Here is a 27059-nt window from a genome sequence, read left to right on the forward strand (position 1 = left end):
TATTATGAAACGGGCAACACAATCCATATCACGCGTCTCAGCGTTCCCCGTACAGTGCATATGGAATAAAGGAACACATACAGGAGAACACTTTGAATCACAGTGCGGTAGAGAAATGACACATGACAGCTTGAGAGATTCCATAAGACTCCAGTTGGTCCTAGAAAAAACACACACGGCGTGCACGCTCTTTACACAGCTGTTCACAATGTTTATCCCATTCTGGGCGGGGAACCCCTATTGGCGTTAGCATCATGTCATGCTTTAGCTGTTGAAAAATAGCAGATCTACAAGCTCGTAGCGCGCCACCGAGTGGCGCGCTACGAGCTTGTAGGTCTGCTATTTTTGAAAAATCGAAGAACGACTGACATAGAAACATAGCTTTTTCAGAAAACTTGTCGGGATGTAGAAGACATTTTTAGAATCTGATCTCAGGTCAGAATGGGTTATGACACGTACGCCACTAGGGGCTGCACGACCATAACTAAAATCATAACCCTTGATTGTTGTTGTAAATCACAATTGTTCATAATTATACAATAATGATGATTTGTGGTGTGGGGTGGAAAAAAGAACACTTTTCTTAATTCCTTTGTTGCTCATTGTGAGTCTATCAGTGTCATATCTTTGGTCAAATGTAGTGTAATGAAGTGTGTGATTGTGTTGTTTTTTCTGGGGAGCCTGATGGATGGCTTGATGGCTTGTACAACGTTCTGGCGACTGCCTCTTGTGTAATGGCGCGGAGAGACCAGGGCAAAGTGCAACAGCTGACCAAATGAGAATCCATCGCCAAGGTTTCAACCATTACATAACGGTGAAACGTAAAATCATGACCCTTTTCCCTCCTCCTCCCAATGTAAAGTCATTACACACAATTGATTTCCTCCCCAACACGTTTCTGTGTGTAGTCACTGCTGTTGTACCCTATACTGTGGCCACCTGCCAGTACACAGCTGTTGTACCCTACTAGATCAAGGGGCGACTGTGGCTTAAGAGGTAGAGCAGGTCGTCCAATGATCCCTGGGTCGGTGGTTCGAATCCCGGCTCCTCCTGTCTACATGTCGAAGTGTCCTTGGGCAAGACACTGAATCCCAAATTGCTCCCGATGTGCTGGTTAATTGGTACCTTGGCATGGCTTCTGCCGCAATCGGTGTATGAATGGGTGAATGTAATGCACAATCTACGTAAAGCGCCTTGGATAAAGGCGCTATATAAATGCACCATTTACCATTTTTGTCACCGGCCATTGAGGAGCCCCCACAGGGAGGAACACGGCTGTTGTACCCCAATAGATCACCGGCCATCGAGGAGCCAAATGTTAAACCAGTATAGCAAAGAACCTGGGTGTTTTATTTTGACAACCACATGAACCTTGAGTTCGTTCCACGTTAAGAAGATTACTCAGTCCTGCTTCTTTCATCTTCGCAATATTGCTAAAATTAAATCTATTCTCTCACCTCAAGACCTGGAAAAAAAAACATGCACGCTTTCATATCCTCCAGTCTGGACTATTGCGATGCACTCTGAGCCGTTCATCACTATCCCGACTTCAACTAGTTCAAAACTCCGCAGCCAGAATCCTCACCAACACCACAGGGCACATACCGTTGTGGGCCACTGACATTGTCTCCTTTATTTTGCAGAGGTTTGCGTGATCTGCGCATTTCACAATGTAGATATTATGTCCACTAGGGGGAGTAGAGAGCTATATACAAATCTGCGACCAGTCATTAACTCCAGTATTAGCCACGCTACACTGGCTATATCCTATTAAGGCCAGAATAGATTTTTTTAAATGCATTTAATTACTTTTAAAGCTGTACAGGGGCTGGCCCCGCCGTATACCGTATATCGCCTCCTAAGACCAATGTCAGACCTCTCAGGTCCTCCAACAAAGGTCTTCTAAAGATACCCGCGACCAAGCTGAAAACTACGGGTGAGCGGGCATTCGCTGTGGTAACTCCCACCCTATGGAATGCCTTGCCCCTGGCGTTGAAAAATGCAGAGTCAGTTGACGGTTTTAAGAGTCTCCTAAAGACTCATTTATTCCGTAAATATTTCTCCAAATGCATGTACCTTTGACCTGATTCATTTTATATTGTGTTTTCGGGAACCCCTTTTGGTGTTTTATACATTACGTTATAATTTAGCTATTGAAAAATAGCAGATCTACAAGCTCGTAGCGCGCCACCGAGTGGCGCGCTACGAGCTTGTAGGTCTGCTATTTTTGAAAAATCGCAAAAAATGTGGCGCAAATCTTTGAATATACTGTATACAGTATTCTTTCAGAGCGAATGTTTTTAACTCGGGTCTAAATGGGTTAACCTTGCTTCACCTTGTAACTTTGTTTCGAAAGGTGCTTTATAAATATAATGTATACTTACTTACTTATTTTCTATGAAACATTAGGACTCCAACTAGTGGTTCTCAAATGTTGTATGTGCATATTGGAAGGACCCCCTTCGTTCAAAGGAAGGACCCCCTTAACTCCGTTCTATCTGAACACTCAGAGTTACAGACCTGTTATGGTCATTCATTCAGGGTCTTCATTAGTGTCCACTCATTTTGTCCGTGGCAAAAAAAAATTACTTTGACAAATGTCCACCACAAGCCAGCATGGTGATGACCCATGCCCCCCCCCCCCCCCCCCCCCCCCCCATTTTCCATCATCTACACCAAATCACTTTGTTGAAAATAACAGATCTAAATGGGCTTGTAGATCTGAAAAAATGCTCACCAAATGGTCGCTTATTGTGAAATGCTCAGACTAGTCATGCAAGGTTTATTAAGAACATGACCACCAGCAAACTCCAGAATTAAATCATGTAATGAGCGAATCGTGAGAAGAGAAGTTCGTGAGGAGAGACGTTGCTTTGTAGATCCGAAAAGAAAAAAAAAGTGATTACATTTTTATTGCCTAGTTGATTTGATTCAATTTATTGTCGTTTTGTTTATAAATCTCTGTGTAAACATGTTTTCAATAGTGCAGCATTAAGAGATAATTCTATTACATTTCGTCTCGGGGGTAAAATGATCGTAATGCATTACTAACGTTCATCTATTGCACAGATGTGAGAGATTGTTGGCATGACGAAATAAGCTTAAAAGCATCCAAGAGGCTTTCAAGAGATCTATTGGTCATGCTAGAGTGCGTGTGGGAAATGCTGGATTGACTTAACCCATTTTGCGCGGGAACCCCTTTTGGTGTTATAGCATCACGTTATGCTTTAGCTATTGAAAAATAGCAGATCTACAAGCTCATAGCGCGCCACCGAGTGGCGCGCTACGAGCTTGTAGGTCTGCTATTTTTGAAAAATCGAAGAACGACTGACGTTTTTAGAATCTGATCTCAGGTCAGACTGGGTTAATCAGACCAGTGTGTTGTCCAGTGGAAACCTCGTATGAATCTGATCTCAGGTCAGAATGGGTTAATGTGTAGTTAATGAAACTGAATGGAATATCAGATGAGGAACAGTATCACCTGCGTAGATCCAACAGGCTTGGAACTAAAGCCTGTTGAAGTACACGTTGTGACAAGGATTTAGTGCAGGTGATAAATTAAAGCCATTTGGTAGTAAGTACGGGTAGTAAATTAAACATAGCAATCAAACATAAGAAAAACAACAAGTAAGCTATACCGTTTGTTAACATGTTTTAAAATATCTCGAATTTCTTTTGAATCATTTTTAATTACGAAAAAAGTTTGAGAACTTAATGATCAAGAAGGCATTTTGTAGAATTGGCCTCTTAAAGATGGAGTGCCGTGATTTTGTTCCCACCCTAAAACATGACCATCAGGTATTATACTGTATAAGGAGGAAGATTTTTTTTTGGCAAAAAGTGTACAGCATTTGTTGAAATGTCGTTTTAATGTGGACAAACCCACCGGTTCATTAAGGCGCGTTCGATAATGGCTCACTGTGCGCACTGCAATGCACTCCGGTGCTGTACGTATGTAGGGCGAACGCGTCCTACGTATGGCTGCTTTGCCTGGTGGGTGGTGGTGGGTGGTGATCCACCTGAATTGAAATAAAGGGGGAGGGGTAACGGGAGGAGATGATATTGTGATGTCACTATATCACAGTTTTTATTTTTCCACTGGCACGTTTTGACTGTCAAGGTTTCAGCCTCCAGGTGTCACAGTACAAGGCAGGAGGTTTTCGGACCCAAGTGCAGGACAGAGGCAGAGAGGCAAAGTAGTGGAATTGCAGAAGGTTTATTACCTAAATCCAAAAACAGCAGGAACACGAGGCAAACATGAACTAGAAATAACCTGGGAATTCACTAGGAGCAAACACAAGTGACATAAAACAATGATCTGACAAAGGAAATGACAAAACCAGGGGAGTATAAATACACAAAGACACGGGTGAACTTAACAGATAATCAACACAATGATTGGCTAAAAGACTAACAAGACAAGGTGGAAACACTGGGGTAATCAGGGTACTGGTGAGACAACACGGGTAACACAAGTGTAAAGTAAAACCAAGAACAAGGAACACTAGAAAAACATAACACGTCACGGACCGTGACACCAAGAAGAAACCCTACTGAGGGAAGACATCATTGCACACAATGCTGTCACCTCGTAAACACAAAGACAATCTGGAATAAATATAAAATCACGGCACGAATGAATTCCAAGCGAACTGTATATGGTTCAGTGTGTTGATACAATATGAGCAGTACATCATTATGACCACAGATATGCTCTCTGAAAAGACGTCATTGTCATTGTTAAATTGTGCATGGTGTGTCCTGGAGGAGCTGGTATGGTACACTGCACACTGATCAGAGTTGTCTCTACTGCAGACAGGCTGCATTCATGTCCAGGTTGATATTGTTGTATTATAGTGTCTGCTCCTGTGTGTCTGTCTGTCTGTCTGTTAGACAGACAGCTATTTCCGCATTTTTTTGTAAAAAGCCAGTAATTTTTTGGTATACCGTATTGAAGTTATTTGTCATATCTGCCCTGTGCACTTTTTCATAAAATAGCCTAAAAGGCGAACAGAAATGTAATTTTCTATTCTTATTAAATATTCCAATTTCCAATGCCAAAGACACAATTAAATCGTTCATCGCAATTTTCTGTGTGACAATGAATCATCAAGTTGAATGTTGTAATCATCAGACAGTCCTGTCTTATCTGTCTCTCTGCTTCAGTCCTGTCTGTCTGTCTATCTGTCTCTCTGCTTCAGTCCTGTCTGTCTGTCTCTCTGTCTCTCTGCTTCAGTCCTGTCTGTCTGTCTCTCTGCTTCAGTCCCGTCTGTCTGTCTCTCTCTCTGTCTCTCTGCTTCAGTCCTGTCTGTCTGTCTCTCTGTCTCTCTGCTTCAGTCCCGTCTGTCTGTCTCTCTGTCTGTCTGTCTCTCTCTCTGTCTCTCTGCTTCAGTCCTGTCTGTCTCTCTGTCTCTCTGCTTCAGTCCTGTCTGTCTCTCTGTCTCTCTGCTTCAGTCCAGTCTGTCTCCCTGTCTCTCTGCTTCATCCTCATCAAGTCACTGTAGGCTAACATCCATGTCTCCTCTCCTCCCTCCTCCCAGACGTGGACGAGTGTGCCGAGGCTCTGGACAACTGCAGCATCGACGCCATCTGCCAGAACACCGTCAAGTCCTACAAATGTATCTGCAAGTCGGGCTACAAGGGAGACGGAAAGCACTGTGAAGGTAAAACAACTTAAACCCTATATCTATCTGTTGATGGATGGGGGTGTCCCAGGGGTCCCCCCTCCCCCTTTATACCTGCAGTGGGCAAATTACCTTTTTCTTTTTCATCTGCCAGGATTGGGCTATTAAGGTTGATCAATTGATCCCTGAAATGCTTTCCCTGAAAACCGGGAAAGTTTCTGTGTCACTTTAGAATTGAGATATGTAGCAACAATCTCGGCAGCGTAGAATATTTGATTAAAATGTGGGTAAAGCGTGATTCGCTGTAGAACTGTTAATGCTACTTCATCATACTACACACCACAATGTCACACGAAAGCATCCAAAAGTAGCATATCCACGTTTCCAGCTTTTAGACATGCTTTTGCTTTTGTTTTGTTTTGAATCCGGTATGACGTTCCCACCCGGCAGAGACATTTTGTCTTAATGGGTTGTTGGATGTTCTTTAAACCCTTTTCTCCACAGAATTTGTGTTGGCTTTCTCATTCATATTAGACCGACCTACTCAAGGCCATGTGTGTCGCGATTCAACAATGCAAATGTATACAATCTCACAAGCATGCGTAGAATGCGTGCGTCCCTCTCGGACACCCGTGGTCAGACACCCGTGGTCAGACGGGTACATCGTGGTTTTTGGGTTTCACTGAAACCGGCAGTCCGTTCGGCACCGCACACCTCGGGGTCATATGAGACACGTCAAGTTTGACACTAGCCACAGAGACACACACACACACACAAACAAACACACACACACACACACACACACACACACACACACACACCCACACACACACACACACACTGCGTTAGAACAGGAAGGACATTTACAATGTCTGCCTCATCAATTCCAAGCTGAAACCCCCCTGGTCAGTGACATTGCACCAGGAGAGACTGTCACTCCTTTAGTTTTACAACTCGAGGGGAGAGGAGAGGATGAGGAGAAATGAAAAGAGAAGAGGATGAGGAGAGAGGAGAGGAGAGGAGTCGAGAGGATAGGGGTGAGATTATGAGACAGAGGAAGGAGGAGAGAAGAGGAGAGGGGTGAAATTAAGGGACAGGAAGGATGAGGAGAGGAGAGGAGAGAGATTATAGGGGACAGAGGAAGGAGAGGAGAGGGGTGAGATTAGGTGACAGAGGAGAGGAGAGGAGACGGAGGAAGGAGGAGGGGGGGAGCCCAGCCCAGGTGCAGACTGGTTCCTTTAGTGGATCAGATGAAATGATGCAGTAAATTTCCTACACATGTTACAGAAGAGAAGGAAGATGGCAGATGAAACGGCCACAGAGACCGAGCCAAACAATCCAGGGATATTTCCACAGCCCGAGGCAGCCCCCTCTCCTCTCCTCTCCTCTCCTCTCCTCTCCTCTCCTCTCCTCTCCTCTCCTCTCCTCTCCTCTCCTCTATATTTCCACAGCCCAAGGCAGCCCCGTCTCTGCTCTCTATGTACTCAAAGTCTCGGGATCATTACACGTCCCCGCAAATGTCTTTCTTTTTTTCCCCCTTTTTATAATGGCAAAACCATATTTTACAGTGTCATTTCTTTTCCCTGGCTATTATTATTATTATTATTCTTTAATTTACTTGACTTGTGTTTTTCGTGGCCGCATGCCCGTAGGTTATAAACGTTTATTTTTGTTTTATTAAATCCATTGTAAAATATGTCGGCGTTTGGCTTGTTCCATGTCAGCTCAGCTTCTTTCTATCTGACTGCTGCGACGCACTGGTCTGAATGGAAGTATTATGGAACGCAAACAAACTTAATGAAGTTTATATTGAGTTAACTTAACCCATTCTGACCGGGCACCCATTTTGGTGTTAGCATCATGTTATGCTTTAGCTATTGAAAAATAGCAGATCTACAAGCTCATATCGCGCCACCGAGTGGCGCGATACGAGCTTGTAGGTCTGCTATTTTTGAAAAATCGAATTACGACTGACATTTTTCTAGAATCTGATCTCAGGTCAGAATGGATTAATCAGACCAGTGTGTGTCCAGTGGAAACCTCGTATGAATCTGATCTCAGGTCAGAATGGGTTAATGGAGATCAGGACTGTGCTTCTCAAACTTTTCCATGTCAAAGGAAAAAGTTATTTCATTCGACATAATGAAATAATGAATATATATTTTGATCAAAAACCCTCATATGTATAGATGTGGTGCCAACTAGGTTTGGGACGTTAATTGAATTTAGACTCGATTATTTTAAAATAGACAATTTAGAATGACGAGAGGATTTAAAAGAAAAATACAACTGGGAGTCATCAGCATAACGTAAGTGATAATAAATGTGATTAAAACGTCAAATTAAAACACCAATCATTTTAATTATTTTCTACTGTTAAAAGTAACAAGTTCACATACAACTTTCTCGATACAACTTTTTCTGTATTGGCCACGGCCTTCCCATGCTCTTTTCTCTGAAACTACGGCGCTGTCTGTGGTTTTTATCAGATCGGCGATGTTCGGAAGTCATTTCTGATCTTCCGGTGATCGTGATTGGAACATTGACGTTTTCTGGAGCAAGGATGGTCCTGGCCTTAGCTCGTCAGCATTGGCGCCATATTGCTATATGCATGCAAGATGGTGACAAAAAGGACACGCGTCATAGTGGAATTGCTTCTCATCGCGTGGCACCCAAGCTCCAAGCTATATATTTAGAAGGCACATTTTAGGTGTCACGTTACCATGTATAGGTGTGGTCGAATGAGGATAGTAAGTAGCCTTGCCGAGCCATGAGGACCATATGGCAGGAGCCTATCTCCTGTTTCTGTAGCGTGTATGTATGTTCTTTTGGACACAGTCTGTGACGCACATCACGCGTACTACTGTATGTATTTGGGGTTGAGAGGCAATGATCGATGTAAACTTACAGTAGCCTATACTAGATTAATATTATAGCCAAATTGGCAGTTGTCATGTAGTTCTGTTCTGGACTGTTGCACAACGGCGAATGATGAAAAAGTTGCACTTTGTGAACGGGTAACTGCGTCACTTCAGAGGAAACTAAAGGGAGCTTCTGCTATATTTCAGAGATGTTTACTGACCCCGCGGGAACCCATTAGAATGGTGGAAATGGAACATTAGCGTGAGTTACATAAATGCTTTATCTCTGCGACGATAAGACGATAAGTTCTCTCTCACACTACGGCGCGGGGTGCCGTGGCCATATAGTGGCGTTTTTTTGTCCTTTCCTTTCTCTCCTTCACTCAGACCTTTTCAGGGTTTCAGGTCTAACATTGTTCGGGTCGGGGCGAAACTCGGGCTGGACCAGTTAGGGTAGGGTAGGACCACTAGACCAGTTAGGGTACCGTAGGACCACTGGACCAGTTAGGGTACCGTAGGACCACTAGACCAGTTAGGGTACCGTAGGACCACTGGACCAGTTAGGGTAGGGTAGGACCAGGCCTTCATTTTCTAGTGTGGAATGCCCGTGTCAAATTTTAAGTCTGTGGGATGAACGGTTCTCAAATTACGTGGATTACAGACCTACACACACAGAGACGTGGTGCATTTATTGTAAGATAGCAGATCTACCAACGTACGTGTCCCGTGTTGTGGGCTTGTAGATTGCTGTTTTCAAATAGCTAATAGCGTTGAAATGGTTAACTCATTTTGGTTGGGGGACCCCTTGGAAACCCCTCAAGATCCCCTGGGGGACCCAGGACCGCGCTTTGAGATCTAACGGTAACTTACTGTAGTAACCTCTCAGTGCTTTTCTTCCAGAAACCTTGGCATCATTTTAGATCAGTCCATGCTTTTGGACAAACACGTAAATTCTGTATCGCGCACCTGCTTTTTTCACCTTCGTAACATTGCCAAACTAAGATCAGTTGTTTCACACCCGGAGTTAGAAACTATTATTCATGCATTTGTGTCATCACGTCTTGATTACTGTAACTCTCTGTTTACCTGTCTGTCTAAAACCGCATTAGGTCGCCTACAACTGGTTCAGAATACAGCTGCTATAGGTTGCTGACCAGGTCCAGGAGATCCTGTCATATAACACCCGTCCTTGCCTCCCTACACTGGCTCCCAGTTAATTACAGAATACATTTTAACACTCTAGTGTAGTCATTACACACTGAGCCCTCCATGGCCAGGCACCTCCTTATCTCTCTGACCTGCTCCAGCCGTATGTGCCCAGCAGGTCACTGAGATCCACATCACAGGCTTTGCTGGTTGTTCCTCAGACAAAGCGGAAAACCAAAGGCGATCGAGCCTTTGCAGGTTTTGCCCCTAGGCTATGGAATGAGCTTCCACTCCACCTAAGAACTGTGGACTCTTTTTCAAAGGACTGTTAAAAACTCACCTTTTTAAACAGGCCTTTCCTTAGCCGGCCTGGTTAAATGTTGATTGCTTTATTTTGTCTTACTTTATTAATGATTTAGTTCTTAATTTGTTTTATTGACTTGTTTTCATTTTATTGTTGTTAAAGCACTTTGTGACTGTAACTGTCTGTGAAAGGTGCTCTATACATTAACTTTACTTACTTACTTCCAATTAGCCCTATTCCAAAAAATAGAAGATCTATAAGCTCACAAAGTTGCATTGAGCTTGTAAATCGGTGACTTGGTCCGTAGGCTTGAAAAATGCCCAAAATAGAACAGACTTATTTAGGTTGCACTGGATTCCTTATTTGTTTAGACTTGAGAGATTCTTGCTGAGGTTCAGAGGTCCGACTAGGATTTACTGTGCAAGGACATTTTTATTGCTTACTGGATTTAATTTGTGTTGTTTATAAAACACTGTGTTCTGAAGAGATAATTCTATTACATGTGGCCTCTGGAGTAAAATTAAGATTCTTCTGTGTCTGGCCAGATATCAAGTATAAATATGGGTTGAAGACATAAATGAAATACAGTAATGTCATGCTCCTATATGTGTACAGTATGTGGGAGTCCATGAGACCAGCCTGGGATCAGTCATACTGTATATAGATAGGACAGTGGTTCTTAACCTTTTCAGGACACGTCCCCCCCCAAAATAATCATGAACTGGGGACCCCTCCACCCTGACAATCACTTGGAATTGTAGGAATTGAGGCATGTATTCACATTCAGTTAGACTCAGTTCCCACAGATAAATATTGTGAAAATGGCAGAACCAAAATGTTGTATATCGGCTATTTTCACAATGTTATGCCTTTCCCATATTATTTGACAATTTTGCCAATGTTTGTTGATTACTTTTGATGCAGTTTATTTGTTTATTTTTTGTAAATTAATGCCATACTTGATCATACTACAAAAGCAGTAAAAGTGTCAGATCTACAAGCGACACATTTTGAGCTTGTAGATCTGCTACTTTGGATGCTTTGGATACTTTGGATGCTACTTTGGATGCCTGAAAAGGGGACATTTGGGGGCACGGTGGCACAGTCGGTAGTGCTGTCGCCTCACAGCTAGAAGGTCCTGGGTTCGATTCCCGCTCGGGACGCTGTGGGTGCTGGCGGCGTGTTTCCTCCTCCACGTCATCAGTACCCATACCCGAGGCGGGGCTGGTGAAAGTTTGGAGTTTGCATGTTCTCCCCGTGTCCCCTAGGGTAGGTACCCTCACAAAAAACATGCAGTAATCCTGGTCTCTAAACTGCCTCCCCCTGGCCAGCCGGGGCGCCTGATGGAGGGGAAAGGAACTGGTTGGAATAACGTGTTCCTTCCACGCGCTATACGTCCAGCCAGGGAAACTCCCCCCTGTCAGGTGGAAAGGAGCAACTTGGACACTCAGGCATGAAGGAAGCATGAGTTCAAGTCCGTTGCTCTCCCCTTGTCCCCCATATATGGGGACTAGGTTGGCGGAGGGTGTGTAGAGCCCAGGATCACATTAGATGATTGACACGGGGGTGAAAAATGGGTTACAAAAAGATATTAAGATATAAGATAAAACAGTTTTTGACATGAGTTTTCCACCTGACTGACACGGTATGACCTGATGCATATAGTGAGGAAACTGTACACTATCGTAGACAACGACTCAAACCTCTTCTCTTGGGAGAAAGTGGGACGACTCTGCAGCAGGGGGAAATATAGATGAATCTCCCTTGCGGGTCAACCAGTAGACTCGAGACAGTCCTTTGTGCAGATAACTATGAAGATATACAGTTTAACAAGGCACACAGTGTCCACGGGGCTTGTTCAATAGACTAATTGCTCTGAAAAAAGTTCAATACAGTATGGTATGGACACTACTTCATCTGACATGCTTACTAGTGTGTTGTCTTGTATTTCCTTTGTCTTGCACTATGAAAGGGTTGAGGGTGTATCGTGTTGGATATTGTATAATAATATCGTCTAATCCTTCACGTCTGTGTTGGTAAAAAAAATACTGAACCAATGAAAAGTATACAAAGTGACAAAACAACTAACTCAAACTGCCTGCTAAAGCAGCTAATTATTCATTTTATTTTGCAACCTTAGTCCTGCTGGTGTTGTGCTGTCTTTGGCGACCCTCGTGGGATCAATAAAGGTCTGATCTTGTGGAGATTTAAGTGTGATCACAGCCCCTGTTGACTTCCATTGTAAAATGAAAGTTTAATATTTCAATAGGTCATAAAACATACAGTAAAATAAACGTTTAGCAGAGGTAATTCTGTGTCCAGCTGGCAGCATGCATTCACAGGGAGGGACAGACAGACAGACAGACAGACAGACCCTCCTCTAGAAGACCATGTATTTGGTTGAAGATACATACATCTGAAAATGTATTTCTGCCAGCGACCACCAGGAGAGAAGATTTGTGTTAAAACAAATAATCTAATATAGTCTGAACACTGTTTAGCAGCTCCCAAGGTAGTTTTATATCGTATGTGATGTCAGGTATCATTCCTGACAAAGACCCATTTAGGGTCGAAACGTTGTCATCCTAACTTAAATAAAACTACCGTGGGAGCTGCTAAACGGTGTGCAGACTACTCTTTTTCCTGTACGTATCTTATTGTTCAGCACCTGAACGTTTTTTAGAGATGTGCATACTTTCGTTTGGATTATATATATATATATTTTTTTTTAAAGTCATTCAAGACACATGTAAAAGCTTGTAGATCTGCTATTTTTGAATAGCCAACATTTAAATCGATAAAGTGGCTAAAGTAATTGTGATAGCACCTTTTTCTGGGGACCACCACTGGCTTTGACTAAAACATGGAGTGGATCTGGGGACCACAACTGGCTTTGACTAAAACATGGAGTGAATCTGGGGACCACCACTGGCTTTGACTAAAACATGGAGTGAATCTGGGGACCACCACTGGCTTTGACTAAAACATGGAGTGAATCTGGGGACCACCACTGGCTTTGACTAAAACATGGAGTGAATCTGGGGACCACCACTGGCTTTGACTAAAACATGGAGTGAATCTGGGGACCACCACTGGCTTTGACTAAAACATGGAGTGAATCTGGGGACCACCACTGGCTTTGACTAAAACATGGAGTGAATCTGGGGACCACCACTGGCTTTGACTAAAACATGGAGTGGATTCTAAGTGAACAGAACATCTCTGGCCACGATGTCGTTGTCGAAGTTCTTCTCGTTGCGTGACGACCAGGACGGACATCCTTCACGGTTCGAGTTATTTACTGTACACGGCCTCTGTCTGCTGTAAACCTCATATGTCTAAAAACTGTTACTTTTCAGGATTAAAAAAAAAGGCAGATCCACAAACTTGAAAACTTGTAGATCTGCTACTTTTGATGCTTATGTGTGGCACTGTAGTATGATCAACTAGGGCGTTAATTTACAGGGGGAAACACTTAATCCATTCTGACCTGAGATCAGATTCATACGAGGTTTCCACTGGACACACACTGGTCTGATTAACCCATTCTGACCCGAGATCAGATTCTAAAAATGTCAGTCGTTCTTCGATTTTTCAAAAAAATAGCAGACCTACAAGCTCGTAGCGCGCCACTCGGTGGCGCGCTATGAGCTTGTAGATCTGCTATTTTTCAATAGCTAAAGCATGACATGATGCTAACACCAAAATGGGTTCCCGGTCAGAATGGGTTAAAGGACCACTTCACCACTTTTCAACCTATCTTCATATAACAGGTCCTCACTAATAATCATGATAAAATGGTGCAATTATTTTCTACTCTGTCGGTTTCTGAACTGCCCACAGCCCTCCTATGAGACACAGTCTTCCAGTGACATCATCGATGGGGAATGCAAGCTAATAGAAACTGCAGGCTTTCTAGTCCTGAAAAGTTGCAATGCGAAAATGGAAGCCACGATAATGAAAATCTAAATATTTTTGTAAAGAAATCTTGTTTAAAAATAAATCTGCCTAATGATAATGTCACTGGAAGACTGTTTCTAAACTGCCCACAGCCGTCCTATGAGACACAGACAGAGTAGAAAAAAAATCATGCCATTTTTTTTCACGATTATTAGTGAGGACCTATTATATGATGATAGGTTGGAAAGTGGTGAAGTGGTCCTTTAACCCATTCTGACCGGGAACCCATTTTGGTGTCAGCATCATGTTATGCTTTAGCTATTCAAAAATAGCAGACCTACAAGCTCGTAGCGCGCCACCGAGTGGCGCGCTACGAGCTTGTAGGTCTGCTATTTTTTTGAAAAATCGAAGAACTGACATTTTTAGAATCTGATCTCAGGTCAGAATGGGTTCATCAGGACCAGTGTGTGTCCAGTGGAAACCTCGTATGAATCTGATCTCAGGTCAGAATGGGTTAACAGTTAAAACAAAATGGAGTTAAGAGGTTTCTGCCCCGACAACGCCAATGATGCGGTGATGTGATGTGATGTTAGGTGAGGACAGCAGCAGCCTGGGAATGCTCTGTGCTAAGAGGGTCAGTGCATTTACTGAAGTACTGTACTTACTGACTGTACTGAAGTACTGTATACTTAAGCACAACTTTGAGGTACTTTAACTTTACTGCCACTGCGTGAAAAGAGGAGTTAACGGGTAATTATGGGCACTGTATTTTGCCCGTAAACCTCAAGTTTAGCAGCACATACAGTTGATATACAGTGATATACAGTAATATACAGGTGTGATGGTACAATTGGGGAGTTTACCGGAGTATGTTGGAAAGTTTAATGGGAGTTTTTGTAATATACACATCCGTATTCAATGCTTTTTGTAATATACACATCCGTATTCAATGCTTTTTGTAATATACACATCCGTATTCAATGCTTTTTGTAATATACACATCCGTATTCAATGCTTTTTGTAATATACACATCCGTATTCAATGCTTTTTGTAATATACACATCCGTATTCAATGCTTTTTGTAATATACACATCCGTATTCAATGCTTTTTGTAATATACACATCCGTATTCAATGCTTTTTGTAATATACACATCCGTATTCAATGCTTTTTGTAATATACACATCCGTATTCAATGCTTTTTGTAATATACACATCCGTATTCAATGCTTTTTGTAATATACACATCCATATTCAATGCTTTTTGTAATATACACATCCGTATTCAATGCTTTTTGTAATATACACATCCGTATTCAATGCTTTTTGTAATATACACATCCGTATTCAATGCTTTTTGTAATATACACATCCGTATTCAATGCTTTTTGTAATATACACATCCGTATTCAATGCTTTTTGTAATATACACATCCGTATTCAATGCTTTTTGCGCAGTGGAATATTTCCATCTGTCAATACTTTTACTTCTACTTCACTACATGCAAATATTGTACTTTTACTCATGCAACATATATTTAGTTACTAGTTACGTTGTAGGTTTTGATTATTATTACAAAACAACCACATTTGAAAACAGCCGATCTACAAGCTCACAAATAATGTTTCGCGATGCGACACATTGTGAGCTTGTGGATCTGCGATTTTCCAACGATTTTATTTGAAAACTTCAAATGGGACATTCTGTATATCACGAGTACTTTTACCTTTTACTTTAACCCATTTCGGGCGGGAACCCGTTTTGGTGTTTAGCATTACGTTATGCTTTAGATATTTAAAAATAGCAGATTTTCAAGCTCATAGCACATGGGTCTGCTATTTCTTTTTATCGAAGAGCGACTGACATAGACATTTTTAGAATCTGATCTCAGGTCCGAATGAAAACTGTCAGGATGTAGAAGACATTTTTAGAATCTGATCTCAGGTCAGAATGGGTTAAGTACATTTTGATACCAATACTTTTGTACTTTTACTCAAGTACATTTTGAATTCCGGACTTTTCACTTTTAATATTTATTAAATATTTCTGCATTGCAGTGTAGATATGTTTTACTGAAGTAAACAACAAAATGTGAGTACTCTTCCCACCACTGGAAGGGGCTGTGCTAAGAGCAGGTTGAGAGCCTGAGAGCCATGACGAGTGTTGTTGTGCTGGTGGAGCTGTAGTGTTTTAACAGAGAGCAGGTTGAAAGGCAGGAGGAGTGTTGTGCTGGTGGAGCTGTAGTGTTTTAACAGAGAGCAGAGAGAGCAGGTTGAGAGGCAGGAGGAGTGTTGTCCTGGTGTTGTAGTGTTTTAACAGAGCAGAGAGAGCAGGTTGAGAGGCAGGAGGAGTGTTGTCCTGGTGTTGTAGTGTTTTAACAGAGCAGAGAGAGCAGGTTGAGAGGCAGGAGGAGTGTTGTGCTGGTGGTTCTGTAGTGTTTTAACAGAGCAGAGAGAGCAGGTTGAGAGGCAGGAGGAGTGTTGTCCTGGTGTTGTAGTGTTTTAACAGAGCAGAGAGAGCAGGTTGAGAGGCAGGAGGAGTGTTGTCCTGGTGGAGCTGTAGTGTTTTAACAGAGCAGAGAGAGCAGGTTGAGAGGCAGGAGGAGTGTTGTCCTGGTGGAGCTGTAGTGTTTTAACAGAGCACAGAGAGCAGGTTCAGAGCCATGAGGAGTGTTGTCCTGGTGTTGTAGTGTTTTAACAGAGCAGAGAGAGCAGGTTGAGAGGCAGGAGGAGTGTTGTCCTGGTGGAGCTGTAGTGTTTTAACAGAGCAGAGAGAGCAGGTTGAGAGGCAGGAGGAGTGTTGTGCTGGTGGTTCTGTAGTGTTTTAACAGAGCACAGAGAGCAGGTTCAGAGCCATGAGGAGTGTTGTCCTGGTGGAGCTGTAGTGTTTTAACAGAGCAGAGAGAGCAGGTTGAGAGGCAGGAGGAGTGTTGTTGTGCTGGTGGTTCTGTAGTGTTTTAACAGAGCAGAGAGAGCAGGTTGAGAGGCAGGAGGAGTGTTGTTGTGCTGGTGGTTCTGTAGTGTTTTAACAGAGCAGAGAGAGCAGGTTGAGAGGCAGGAGGAGTGTTGTCCTGGTGGAGCTGTAGTGTTTTAACAGAGCACAGAGAGCAGGTTGAGAGGCAGGAGGAGTGTTGTGCTGGTGGAGCTGTAGTGTTTTAACAGAGAGCAGGTTGAGAGGCATGAGGAGTGTTGTGCTGGTGGTTCTGTAGTGTTTTAACAGAGCACAGAGAGAGCAGGTTGAGAGGCAGGAGGAGTGTTGTGCTGGTGGTTCTGTAGTGTTCCCTCTGCTGTCAACACCCATTACGTCCCGAGTTGAAGAAGTCATGCTGCAGGCCCCCAGCCGCCCCACACGGGCCGCTAAAGTGCTGATGGGAGATCCAGCAGAGTCCCCACCGATGACACATTGATTGGGTCCGATGCTCATGTCCATTTTCGGAGGCTGGGGTGGGGCAGCTTTGATGATGGAGACGAGGGACACTACAGTATATATATATATAATTACACACTCACTCCAGAGTGCCACATTGCATATACAGTATACTGTCATGCAGAAACCTCTTATCTCCATCTTATATACGTTTTTTGTGTGTGTGTGCAAAAATAGCTGATCTCAAAACATTTCGAGCTTGTAGATTATTATTTTTTTTAATCCTGAATACATCTTTTTCTATTTTTGAATTGGAATCCTGAAATGTAACATTTTTATGTAATTTCAAATGCATTTAGTTATACTTGAACTACTAATAACAGTAAGATGTCCTGAGGGCAAGAAGGGAGGTCTTTTAAGCGAGGAAAATTGGCATTTTCGGGCTGGGTCAAATGCGTGCTAATTAGTAAGGCCAGACGGGGGCTCGGGTCAGCCCAGTTAGGGCCCAGGTAGGGCCCAGTTAGGGCCAGGCGGCAGGCCTTAACTTTCGGGCCTCTAGATTTCGCCGGCTGCCGGGCGTGGCATAATTAGGCTATTGTAACCCAGGTCATGGAAACTGGTTACTAATAAAGAAATGGAGCAAGTCCACCTACTGTAACTTGATTTCCCCCTGTCATGCTGCTGACAAATAGCCAGCCAAAGACATGGAGACTGACAGGTGAATTTCACCCAATCAGACGACACACCTCAACTGCTTCAGGGTAGGGTCGCTCAGTGGACAACCCCAGCTTCAGGGTAGGGTCGCTCAGTGGACAACCCCAGCTTCAGGGTTAGGGTCGCTCAGTGGACAACCCCAGCTTCAGGGTAGGGTCGCTCAGTGGACGACCCCAGCTTCAGGGTTAGGGTCGCTCAGTGGACAACCCCAGCTTCAGGGTAGGGTCGCTCAGTGGACGACCCCAGCTTCAGGGTAGGGTCGCTCAGTGGACGACCCCAGCTTCAGGGTAGGGTCGCTCAGTGGACAACCCCAGCTTCAGGGTTAGGGTCGCTCAGTGGACAACCCCAGCTTCAGGGTAGGGTCGCTCAGTGGACGACCCCAGCTTCAGGGTAGGGTCGCTCAGTGGACGACCCCAGCTTCAGGGTAGGGTCGCTCAGTGGACAACCCCAGCTTCAGGGTTAGGGTCGCTCAGTGGACGACCCCAGCTTCAGGGTAGGGTCGCTCAGTGCGGGCACTCGGCACACCCGGTGCGCAGCACACTGGATTTTCGAATGACAGTGCACTGAATAAACTAATGACAAGAGAGCACACCAGTGCGTTCAGGGCGCATTTCCGAACGCACCCCACGTCTCTCTGTCAAACAATAGACATGTATTTTTGCTACTGTTGTGAACATAAGTGTGATGAAGATGGACGAGCCTTTCAACCGTACATGTTAGGAGCAGGTGAATCAAATAGTACAGTATTTACTGTCTGCCATCGACGACCTGAGAGATCCATGCTCTCACAATAAACACTTCATCTCCATTCTCTAAAATGGCCTGGGGTGGGTTAATTGAGGACAATGTCAGAAACATTCCAATATTTAATGTTTTTTTCTCTTCATGTTTGTCTTCATACATTAATGTCCTATTTCATCGTCACATAAAAGTATCGTCAATAGTAGATCTACAAGCTCAAGTGACGTGGTGTGTACTGTGTAGTGACCTCGCAGAACATCTATAAAGCGTCCACTGTGCACGCTGGCCAAGGATTGACTCAATGTTCTAATGTTTTTCAAAATGGTCAATGATAACTAGTGTATATGTCATTTTGAGGAATTAATCATCGCGGTGAAATCATCTTTCCAGTCTGTGAGAAACGTGTCCCGAGGGTGCAATGCCATTATATTAGTCCAGACAGTGTCCATTATTGTTTGTTGTTGTGGTTGTTTTATCTCCTCAATTTCATCAACAATTAATTCCTCATATATATATATATATATATATATATATATATTGTTTTGCAACTGAATGGCTGGAAAATGGAAATTAAGAGTTTACATAGTAAACTTTCCTTAAAAACTTATTGTTATGGCCTGGGCCATGGCTCAGTGGTCCAGGCACCTTGGCTGGTAATCCAGTCGGGCAGTGTGCCGCGGGTTCGACTGCCGCAGGTTCGACTCCCGATCCCAACGGCCTTTACTGCATGTCTTCCCCCCATCTCTCTCCCAATTTCCTGTCAGCCTACTGTCTGTCCCTCCATAAAAAAATATAAATATTAAGGTGAAATAAAGGCGAAAGCAAAAAACAAAACAAACGTACTGTTATAGCACTAGGTTCTCTTTGAAGTGTCTCTGAGCACTGTGTGTGTTCTCTCCCCAGATTTAGATGAATGTGCCACAGAATACAACGGCGGATGTGTTCACGAATGCATCAACATCCCGGGGAACTACAGGTGCACGTGCTATGACGGCTTCCGACTGGCACACGACGGGCACAACTGCTTAGGTAAGTGTGTGTGTGTGTGTGTGTGTGTGTGTGTGTGTGGAGGCACAGCGGTCGGGTGGGGATGAAAATGAGAACAGGGTGTTGTTTCAAACGAGCAGCCAAGCTTGTCCTATTATCCACTTAAGCCCTTTAGTGAAAAGAAAATGTACAAGCTCACAATGTGCTCGGATATGATGCCTTGTGACTTAGATATATAGATATTTTTGCTATATTGGAAAACATTTGACCCCTTTTTCCACCCAATGTAATAGTCATGCCAATCAATTCCTTCTTCTCTTTCTTTGTGTTTTCACTGCTGTTGTACCCATACTGGCTCACCTGCCAGTGAGGAGCCCCCACCGGGAGGACGCCATGTTGTAATCACACTGGCTCACCTGTGGATGTCAAAATGAAGTATTGTGAACGGGAAATAGGCTATTTCTGCTGAACGTGCTTATGTTGAACGTGTAAAATAGAGCTTAATGTAGGGAGCACAGCTGTAGGCAAGTGTGTGGCTTCAGGTACTCTTACTATTATATCAAGGTCTCTTAGCCCCCCCAACATCACCCCAGTGCCCCCCTTCCAGCGGGTTTGTTGAGCGGGTGGAACGCTCAACAAAGCTGGGTACACCACCACGATGGAATCGAACCCCCAACCTTGGCGGTGGTGGGGGGCGTGCACTTCACCCACTGCTCCACCCGACCCGAGTACGCTTTGAATAGTTTATATATTTTAGCTTTTTTAGCTTTTCACCCATAATGCCATGCTCGTACTGTATGGCCCATGTAGTGAGTCCAGGTGGAGAAAGTGGTAAAGTCATCAGGGTCCTGAATAGGACAGCATGGTTATATAATACTGTATGTTACAGTCGGGTGGAAACCTCGTATGTCCAAAATCCTTCCCCTTTTTTGAGTGGTGCAACCACTTCAAGGAACAGCAATGTCCGTGTGTATGTGACTCTGTGTGTCTGTGTTTGTTCACCTATCTATGTGACGTTAATGAGCACCAGTATAATGAGTACCAGTAGGGGCGCTGTTTGCCAGAAACGGAGAGAGAGGGATAGTGCTGCACTGAAATTATCATTTCAAAAACATTTAAAAGTAGGGGAAACCGTATTGTTGTCACTACTTGCAGCTATTTGCACCTTTGTGCGACATTCTTGTATGATGAAGTAGATGCATTCATTCACAAAAATACAATTAATTTAAATATGGAGATAGAAGGTTTCTCACTATAAGTCTCCATATAGGGAAAGCCATACAGCACGTTCCATTAGGCCGCGCCCATCCAGCCGTATCCAGCCTGACATAATCCATTTAGACCGGACATCGAAATAGAAAAAAAGTCTTCTGCAAGAATATATATTCAAAGATTTGTGCCGCGTTTTTACGATTTTTCAAAAATAGCAGATCTACAAGCTCGTAGCGCGCCACTCGGTGGCGCGCTATGAGCTTGTAGATCTGCTATTCTTCAATAGCTAAAGCATATCCATAATGCTTATAGTTAAAACACCAAAAAGGGGTTCCCGCCCAGAATGGGATAATCCATGTTGCCGCATAAATTCATCCGTCTTGTCTCTGCTCGTGTCCAGAGAGTCTCCACAGGCTGGAACCATGAACCGTTCACCTTCCTGTGAACGGCTTATAACATCTAAAAGAAACCTGAATCTGTTTCACATCGCAGGTACAGAGGCTGAGAATTGAACTTGATTTCAGGAAAAGGGGAGGGGGTGGGGGGGGGTCTCTGTCTCAAAAGGAGTGAATTTATGAAGAGTTTGACCCTGCTGTCTGGGCGCAGAGGTGTGTCGCTACAGCGCTCTCTTTCCCAGCGTCTAGTGTTTCACCCCCGTGTGCCATTCCTATTAACTCCGTGAAGAACACGGTACAACTTTAAAAAGGTGGGTCTGGGTCTGTCTCTGTCTGTCTGTCTGTCTGTCTGTCTGTCTGTCTGTCTGTCTGTCTGTCTGTCTGTCTGTCTGTCTGTCTGTCTGTCTGTCTGTCTTCATGTCTGTCTGTCTGGCTGTCTGTCTGTCTTCGTGTCTTCATGTCTCTCTCTCTCTCTCTCTCTCTCTCTCCCCATATTATGTCTGTCTTGTCCTGCATTTTCTCTTTTCTTTGTTTTGACACCCTTCGGGTCACACCTTGTTGTTGTAACACAAATCTCCTATCACAACACATTTTCAGTTGAGCGGTTCACGGCCAAATATATATATACATATATATATATCAATGTGGGGGTCCCTTGGGGGTCCCTTTGCACGAGACAGTTTGAGAAGCAGTGAATGAGGCAGAATTAGAGGACATGAGAACAACTCCCACAGCCCACTTGGTTCTCGTGCAGCGGCGAAGCTTCTTTTTCAGGGTTATATGGTGACGACAGACAAACACATCAGCACCTTCAGCTGTGTGATTTTCCATCAAAGCAGAGCCTTGTGTTGCACGTCTGCCTGTGGTGAGGGTGCACGGCACTCACACATCAATGTCACATGCACCTAATGAACCGTGAGGAACTCTGGGATTAACCCATTCTGAACGGGAACCCATTTTGGTGTTATAGCATCATGTCGTGCTTTAGCTATTGAAAAATAGCAGATCTACAAGCTCATAGTGCGCCACCGAGTGGCGCGCTATGAGCTTGTAGGTCTGTTTTTATTTTGAAAAATCGAAGAGCGACTGACGTAGAAGACATTTTTAGAATCTGATCTCGGGTCAGAATGAAAACTGTCAGGATGTAGAAGATATTTCTTGAATCTGATCTCAGGTCAGAATGGATTAAGACATCCTGGGGAGGAGGAGCGCCTCGGGGTGTAAAAACACTCTCCTCATACATAGGCTGAGTCTGACGTGTGTGTGTGTGTGTGTGTGTGTGTGTGTGTGTGTGTGTGTGTGTGTGTGTGTGTGTGCACACGCTCGCCCGATTTCCCCTCTAAAATGTACTTACAGACAGGTAGACAAATGACAGGATGAACCGACGTTTTAGTGAAGGTCACAGTATTTGGTCATGAAATTTAATTGAAGTGCGTTTCTCCCTGAAGTGAAGTCAACGATCACGATATGCGTTTCCGGCTCAAACCAGTCTGGTGACTATAAGGATGTTCACACAGCAGCATAATAGGATTCACATCAGTTTTCACAGTCATCAAACCTAATTCAGTGACCCCTTGACCCCTTGTGACCTGTGGCTGGGGGGGGGGGGGGGGCAGAGACCGCTCCCATCAGGATAGAGACATGTCATCGTAGGATAAAGGTGATCAATCAGAATAACGGATTGGTTTTTACATGCAGTGATCCTTCTCTCCCAAAGGAAGACATGTCTCCTAGTCCAGCCTGTGGGCATGAGGGACATGTCTCCTAGTCCAGCCTGTGGTCCATTCTGAGGGCATGAGGGACATGTCTCCTAGTCCAGCCTGTGGGCCATTCTGAGGGCATGAAGACATGTCTCCTAGTCCAGCCTGTGAGCCATTCTGAGGGCATGAAGACATGTCTCCTAGTCCAGCCTGTGGGAGGACATGAAGACATGTCTCCTAGTCCAGCCTGTGGGAGGACATGAAGACATGTCTCCTAGTCCAGCCTGTGGTCCATTCTGAGGGACATGAAGACATGTCTCCTAGTCCAGCCTGTGGTCCATTCTGAGGGCATGAAGACATGTCTCCTAGTCCAGCCTGTGGTCCAGTCTGAGGGCATGAAGACATGTCTCCTAGTCCAGCCTGTGGGCCATTCTGAGGGCATGAAGACATGTCTCCTAGTCCAGCCTGTGGGCCATTCTGAGGGACATGAAGACATGTCTCCTAGTCCAGCCTGTGGTCCATTCTGAGGGCATGAAGACATGTCTCCTAGTCCAGCCTGTGGTCCATTCTGAGGGACATGAAGACATGTCTCCTAGTCCAGCCTGTGGTCCATTCTGAGGGACATGAAGACATGTCTCCTAGTCCAGCCTGTGGTCCAGTCTGAGGGACATGAAGACATGTCTCCTAGTCCAGCCTGTGGTCCAGTCTGAGGGCATGAAGACATGTCTCCTAGTCCAGCCTGTGGTCCATTCTGAGGGCATGAAGACATGTCTCCTAGTCCAGCCTGTGGTCCATTCTGAGGACATGAAGACATGTCTCCTAGTCCAGCCTGTGGTCCAGTCTGAGGGCATGAAGACATGTCTCCTAGTCCAGCCTGTGGTCCATTCTGAGGGACATGAAGACATGTCTCCTAGTCCAGCCTGTGGTCCAGTCTGAGGGCATGAAGACATGTCTCCTAGTCCAGCCTGTGGTCCATTCTGAGGACATGAAGACATGTCTCCTAGTCCAGCCTGTGGGCCATTCTGAGGGCATGAGGGCAGACTGAACATGGCCTTCCTTCCTAAAATGTGATATTCATGGCTATTTATGGTTTTATGAATTGACCCATAAAACCTTGAAAGCATAGATGCTGTTGATTAATGGCAATTGCGCTTCTATAGTGCATTCGATGATCAAACCATAATGCTACTTGCTGTACGTTAGCCGGTTAGCTAGCTATGTTGTTGTCACAGCACTGGATCGCCCATCTTAGATCGTCGTCGCCATAATAATCCATTCTATCGGTTTCTTTCAATCGCCTGTATCTCCTATTCCTCCTATTCCTTGTCCCAGATGGCATTTTGGTCAAAACAACGTTTATTTGACGGCACAGAGCCGACGATGTGGAGCTCTCCAGAGCTCCGGTCTGGATTCATATTGTAAACAAGGCTCTGTTCAGCTTCCTAGGTTAATGCTACTTCTGGTAGTCTGGAAATGTGCAGGCTTTTCAACTGGAAAAAAAATGCTGGCGTGAATTAGATAGATAATTTTTCAATAAATACTAGCGCTGTACGTGTTAATTTAAATTAAGATTCCTTTAAACTGACGTTCTGAACCTTTTGAGGCATCGCCCCCAAAATGATCATCTTTGAACTTAAAGATCCCCCAAAATAACCACAGGCTGAGAACCACTAAAGGCTCTAATTAGTCTTTGTAACGAGGGCTTCATGAATAATAATATAATTAGTCTTTGTAACGAGGGCTTTATGGAACATCTGTCTCTTCTATGCAGCCGTCAACAGATTGACAGTCAAAGTGACGCTATTGTTCCAACTGCACTGCTTCACATTTTGTAATAATCGCTTAACACATTTTGAGCGGGAACCCCTTTTGGTGTTAGCATGATGCTATGCTTTAGCTATTGAAAAATAGCAGATCTACAAGCTACGAGCTTGTAGGTGATGACATTTTTGAAAAGTCGTGAAAATGTGGTGCAAATCTTTGAATATATATTTCAGAGCTAACATTTTAACTAAAATATTTGCTTCAGGAGGGTCCCCGTAACAACATATTTTGAGATGGGGGTCCGTGTGGCCCAATAGAGATAATTCTGGGGGTCCTTGACATGAAAAAGGTTGAGCACAACTGACATAGAAACATGGGTTCTTCAGAAAACGATTAGGATTTTAGAAGCCTTTTTTTTTAATCAGTCCAAAATGGGTTAAAGGAGTATAGTTCGCCCCCCAAAAATGACTAAGTGAGTTGTTTGTCTTAAGTTATATGAAGTAAGTTATGTTGAACAATGTGACTGTCGTGGTCCTTTATTAGTTTGCTTTTGGTTTCTCCGCCCAGTCATTCATGGTTCTATTCAGTGTTTTATCCTTCAGCCCGTCACATGGTTCTGTGTGTGTATAAATACATATTCTCCGATAGAGCATGGTTCTGTGTGTATAAATACATATTCTCTGATAGAGCATGGTTCTGTGTGTATAAATACATATTCTCTGATAGAGCATGGTTCTGTGTGTATAAATACATATTCTCTGATAGAGCATGGTTCTGTGTGTGTATAAATACATATTCTCTGATAGAGCGTGGCGCGTGGGTTATTTTCCAAACCATTTAGCCCAGGATCATTATATGCTCGTGCATCATTTGCTGTGCTGTGGATGAGCTCCTGTGTTGCATGCAGGTGTGTAATTATGCGGGTACATGTGTGGTTATTTGTGAGTGCAGCTGTTGCATCCAATCAAAACGCAATTTCTTTCATAGGCCTAGTACACACTTATTTTGGCAGCTCGGCACGCACGCACACACACACGCACACGCACACACACACACACACACACGCACACGCACACGCACACACACACAAACACACACGTCTTTCTCACCTAGGCCATTTTCAACAGTGGCTCTCAAACTTTTTCATCTCAAGGACCCCCAAAATGATTGATGCATAATATGGACGCGGATATATATATATATAAGATTGTTTTGTTAAAATGGTTCAGAAATATTCCAAACTTGTCAAAGCTGTTCGACAAGCTGTCAACATGTCACTTTATACATTTCAGAATTGTAGATTAGCCATCTACAATTCTAGGGCAGCTCCCAAGCTCTGGAATGAGCTGCCTCTGCACATTAAGACAAGCCCCCACCCTCTTCAGGTGTTTAAATCACGCCTCAAGACGTATTTTTATTCTTTGGCTTTTCCAAGCATAGTTAGTATGAGCTGTTTCTGCTGTTGAAAGTGGCACTGTGTACTGTATGTTGTTTGTTTTTTAAATTAAGTTGTGATTTTTATTATTTTATTGTAAAGCACTTTGGTACAACTTGTTGTTATTTAAATGTGCTATATAAATAAAGACGGTATAATATGGTTGCAGTTGTAAATAGCTTAAAGATTTTCGAACATATAACACCAGGTTGAAAGTATAGTCATTTCTGCCTGCCTGCATGAAACATTGAACCAATGAAAAGTATTAACAAGAGATTGTGACTTTGTCCTGAAAAGTAACACTTTTGGACATAATAACGTTTCCCTGCATGGCGTGAGAGGGAATACTTTGAGTCCTCAGTCCTTAATTATAGAACGTAGCCCTGCAAAAATATATTATGCAACAATGTGTCATTAGTGAAACATCGTCCCATGTGATATGGCACACATACTGTAACGTATCGCTGCCGATATAATGGCCCAAACCTCCTATCTCCGTCTCCCAAAATGTACGTACCTATGTTCTTTTTTTGTCGTGACTTAACCCATTTTGGGCGGGAACCCCTTTTGGTGTTAGCTATTGAAAAATAGCAGATCTACAAGCTCATAGTGTGGCGCCGAGTGCCACGCTCTGAGCTTGTAGGTCTGCTATTTTTGAAAAACGACTGACATGGAAACATAGCTTTTTCAGAAAACTGTCATTTTCAAACAGATATCTCAGGTCAAAATGGGTTAACGCCCTACTTCATTATACAAGAGTATCACAACAAAAGTATTGAAAAAAGCAGATATATAAGCTCACACAACGCGCCGCTGAGGAGACACGTGAGCTCGTAACTCGGCTATTTTCACTTTTCTTGCACTTAACAAAAAACGAACAGTTTTGGACATACATGGTTTCCACCTG

The 27059-nt window shown here is 43.7% G+C and overlaps 1 protein-coding gene across 4 annotated transcripts in view; it reads left to right on the forward strand.

The window, feature by feature from the left end:
* The window catches only part of scube3 (signal peptide, CUB domain, EGF-like 3), a 216113-nt gene that overhangs the window by 43518 nt on the left and 145536 nt on the right, over positions 1–27059 (forward strand). For all 4 annotated transcript variants that reach the window (XM_080762693.1, XM_080762695.1, XM_080762694.1 and 1 more), the window contains exons 2-3: positions 5541–5663; positions 19563–19688. In XM_080762693.1, coding sequence (XP_080618819.1) covers positions 5541–5663; positions 19563–19688 — 249 coding nt within the window. The remainder of the gene's footprint in view (positions 1–5540; positions 5664–19562; positions 19689–27059) is intronic.

This window comes from Protomyctophum bolini, assembly GCF_963924005.1.
Source record: "Protomyctophum bolini genome assembly, chromosome: 5".
NCBI classification, from domain to species: Eukaryota; Metazoa; Chordata; class Actinopteri; order Myctophiformes; family Myctophidae; genus Protomyctophum; species Protomyctophum bolini.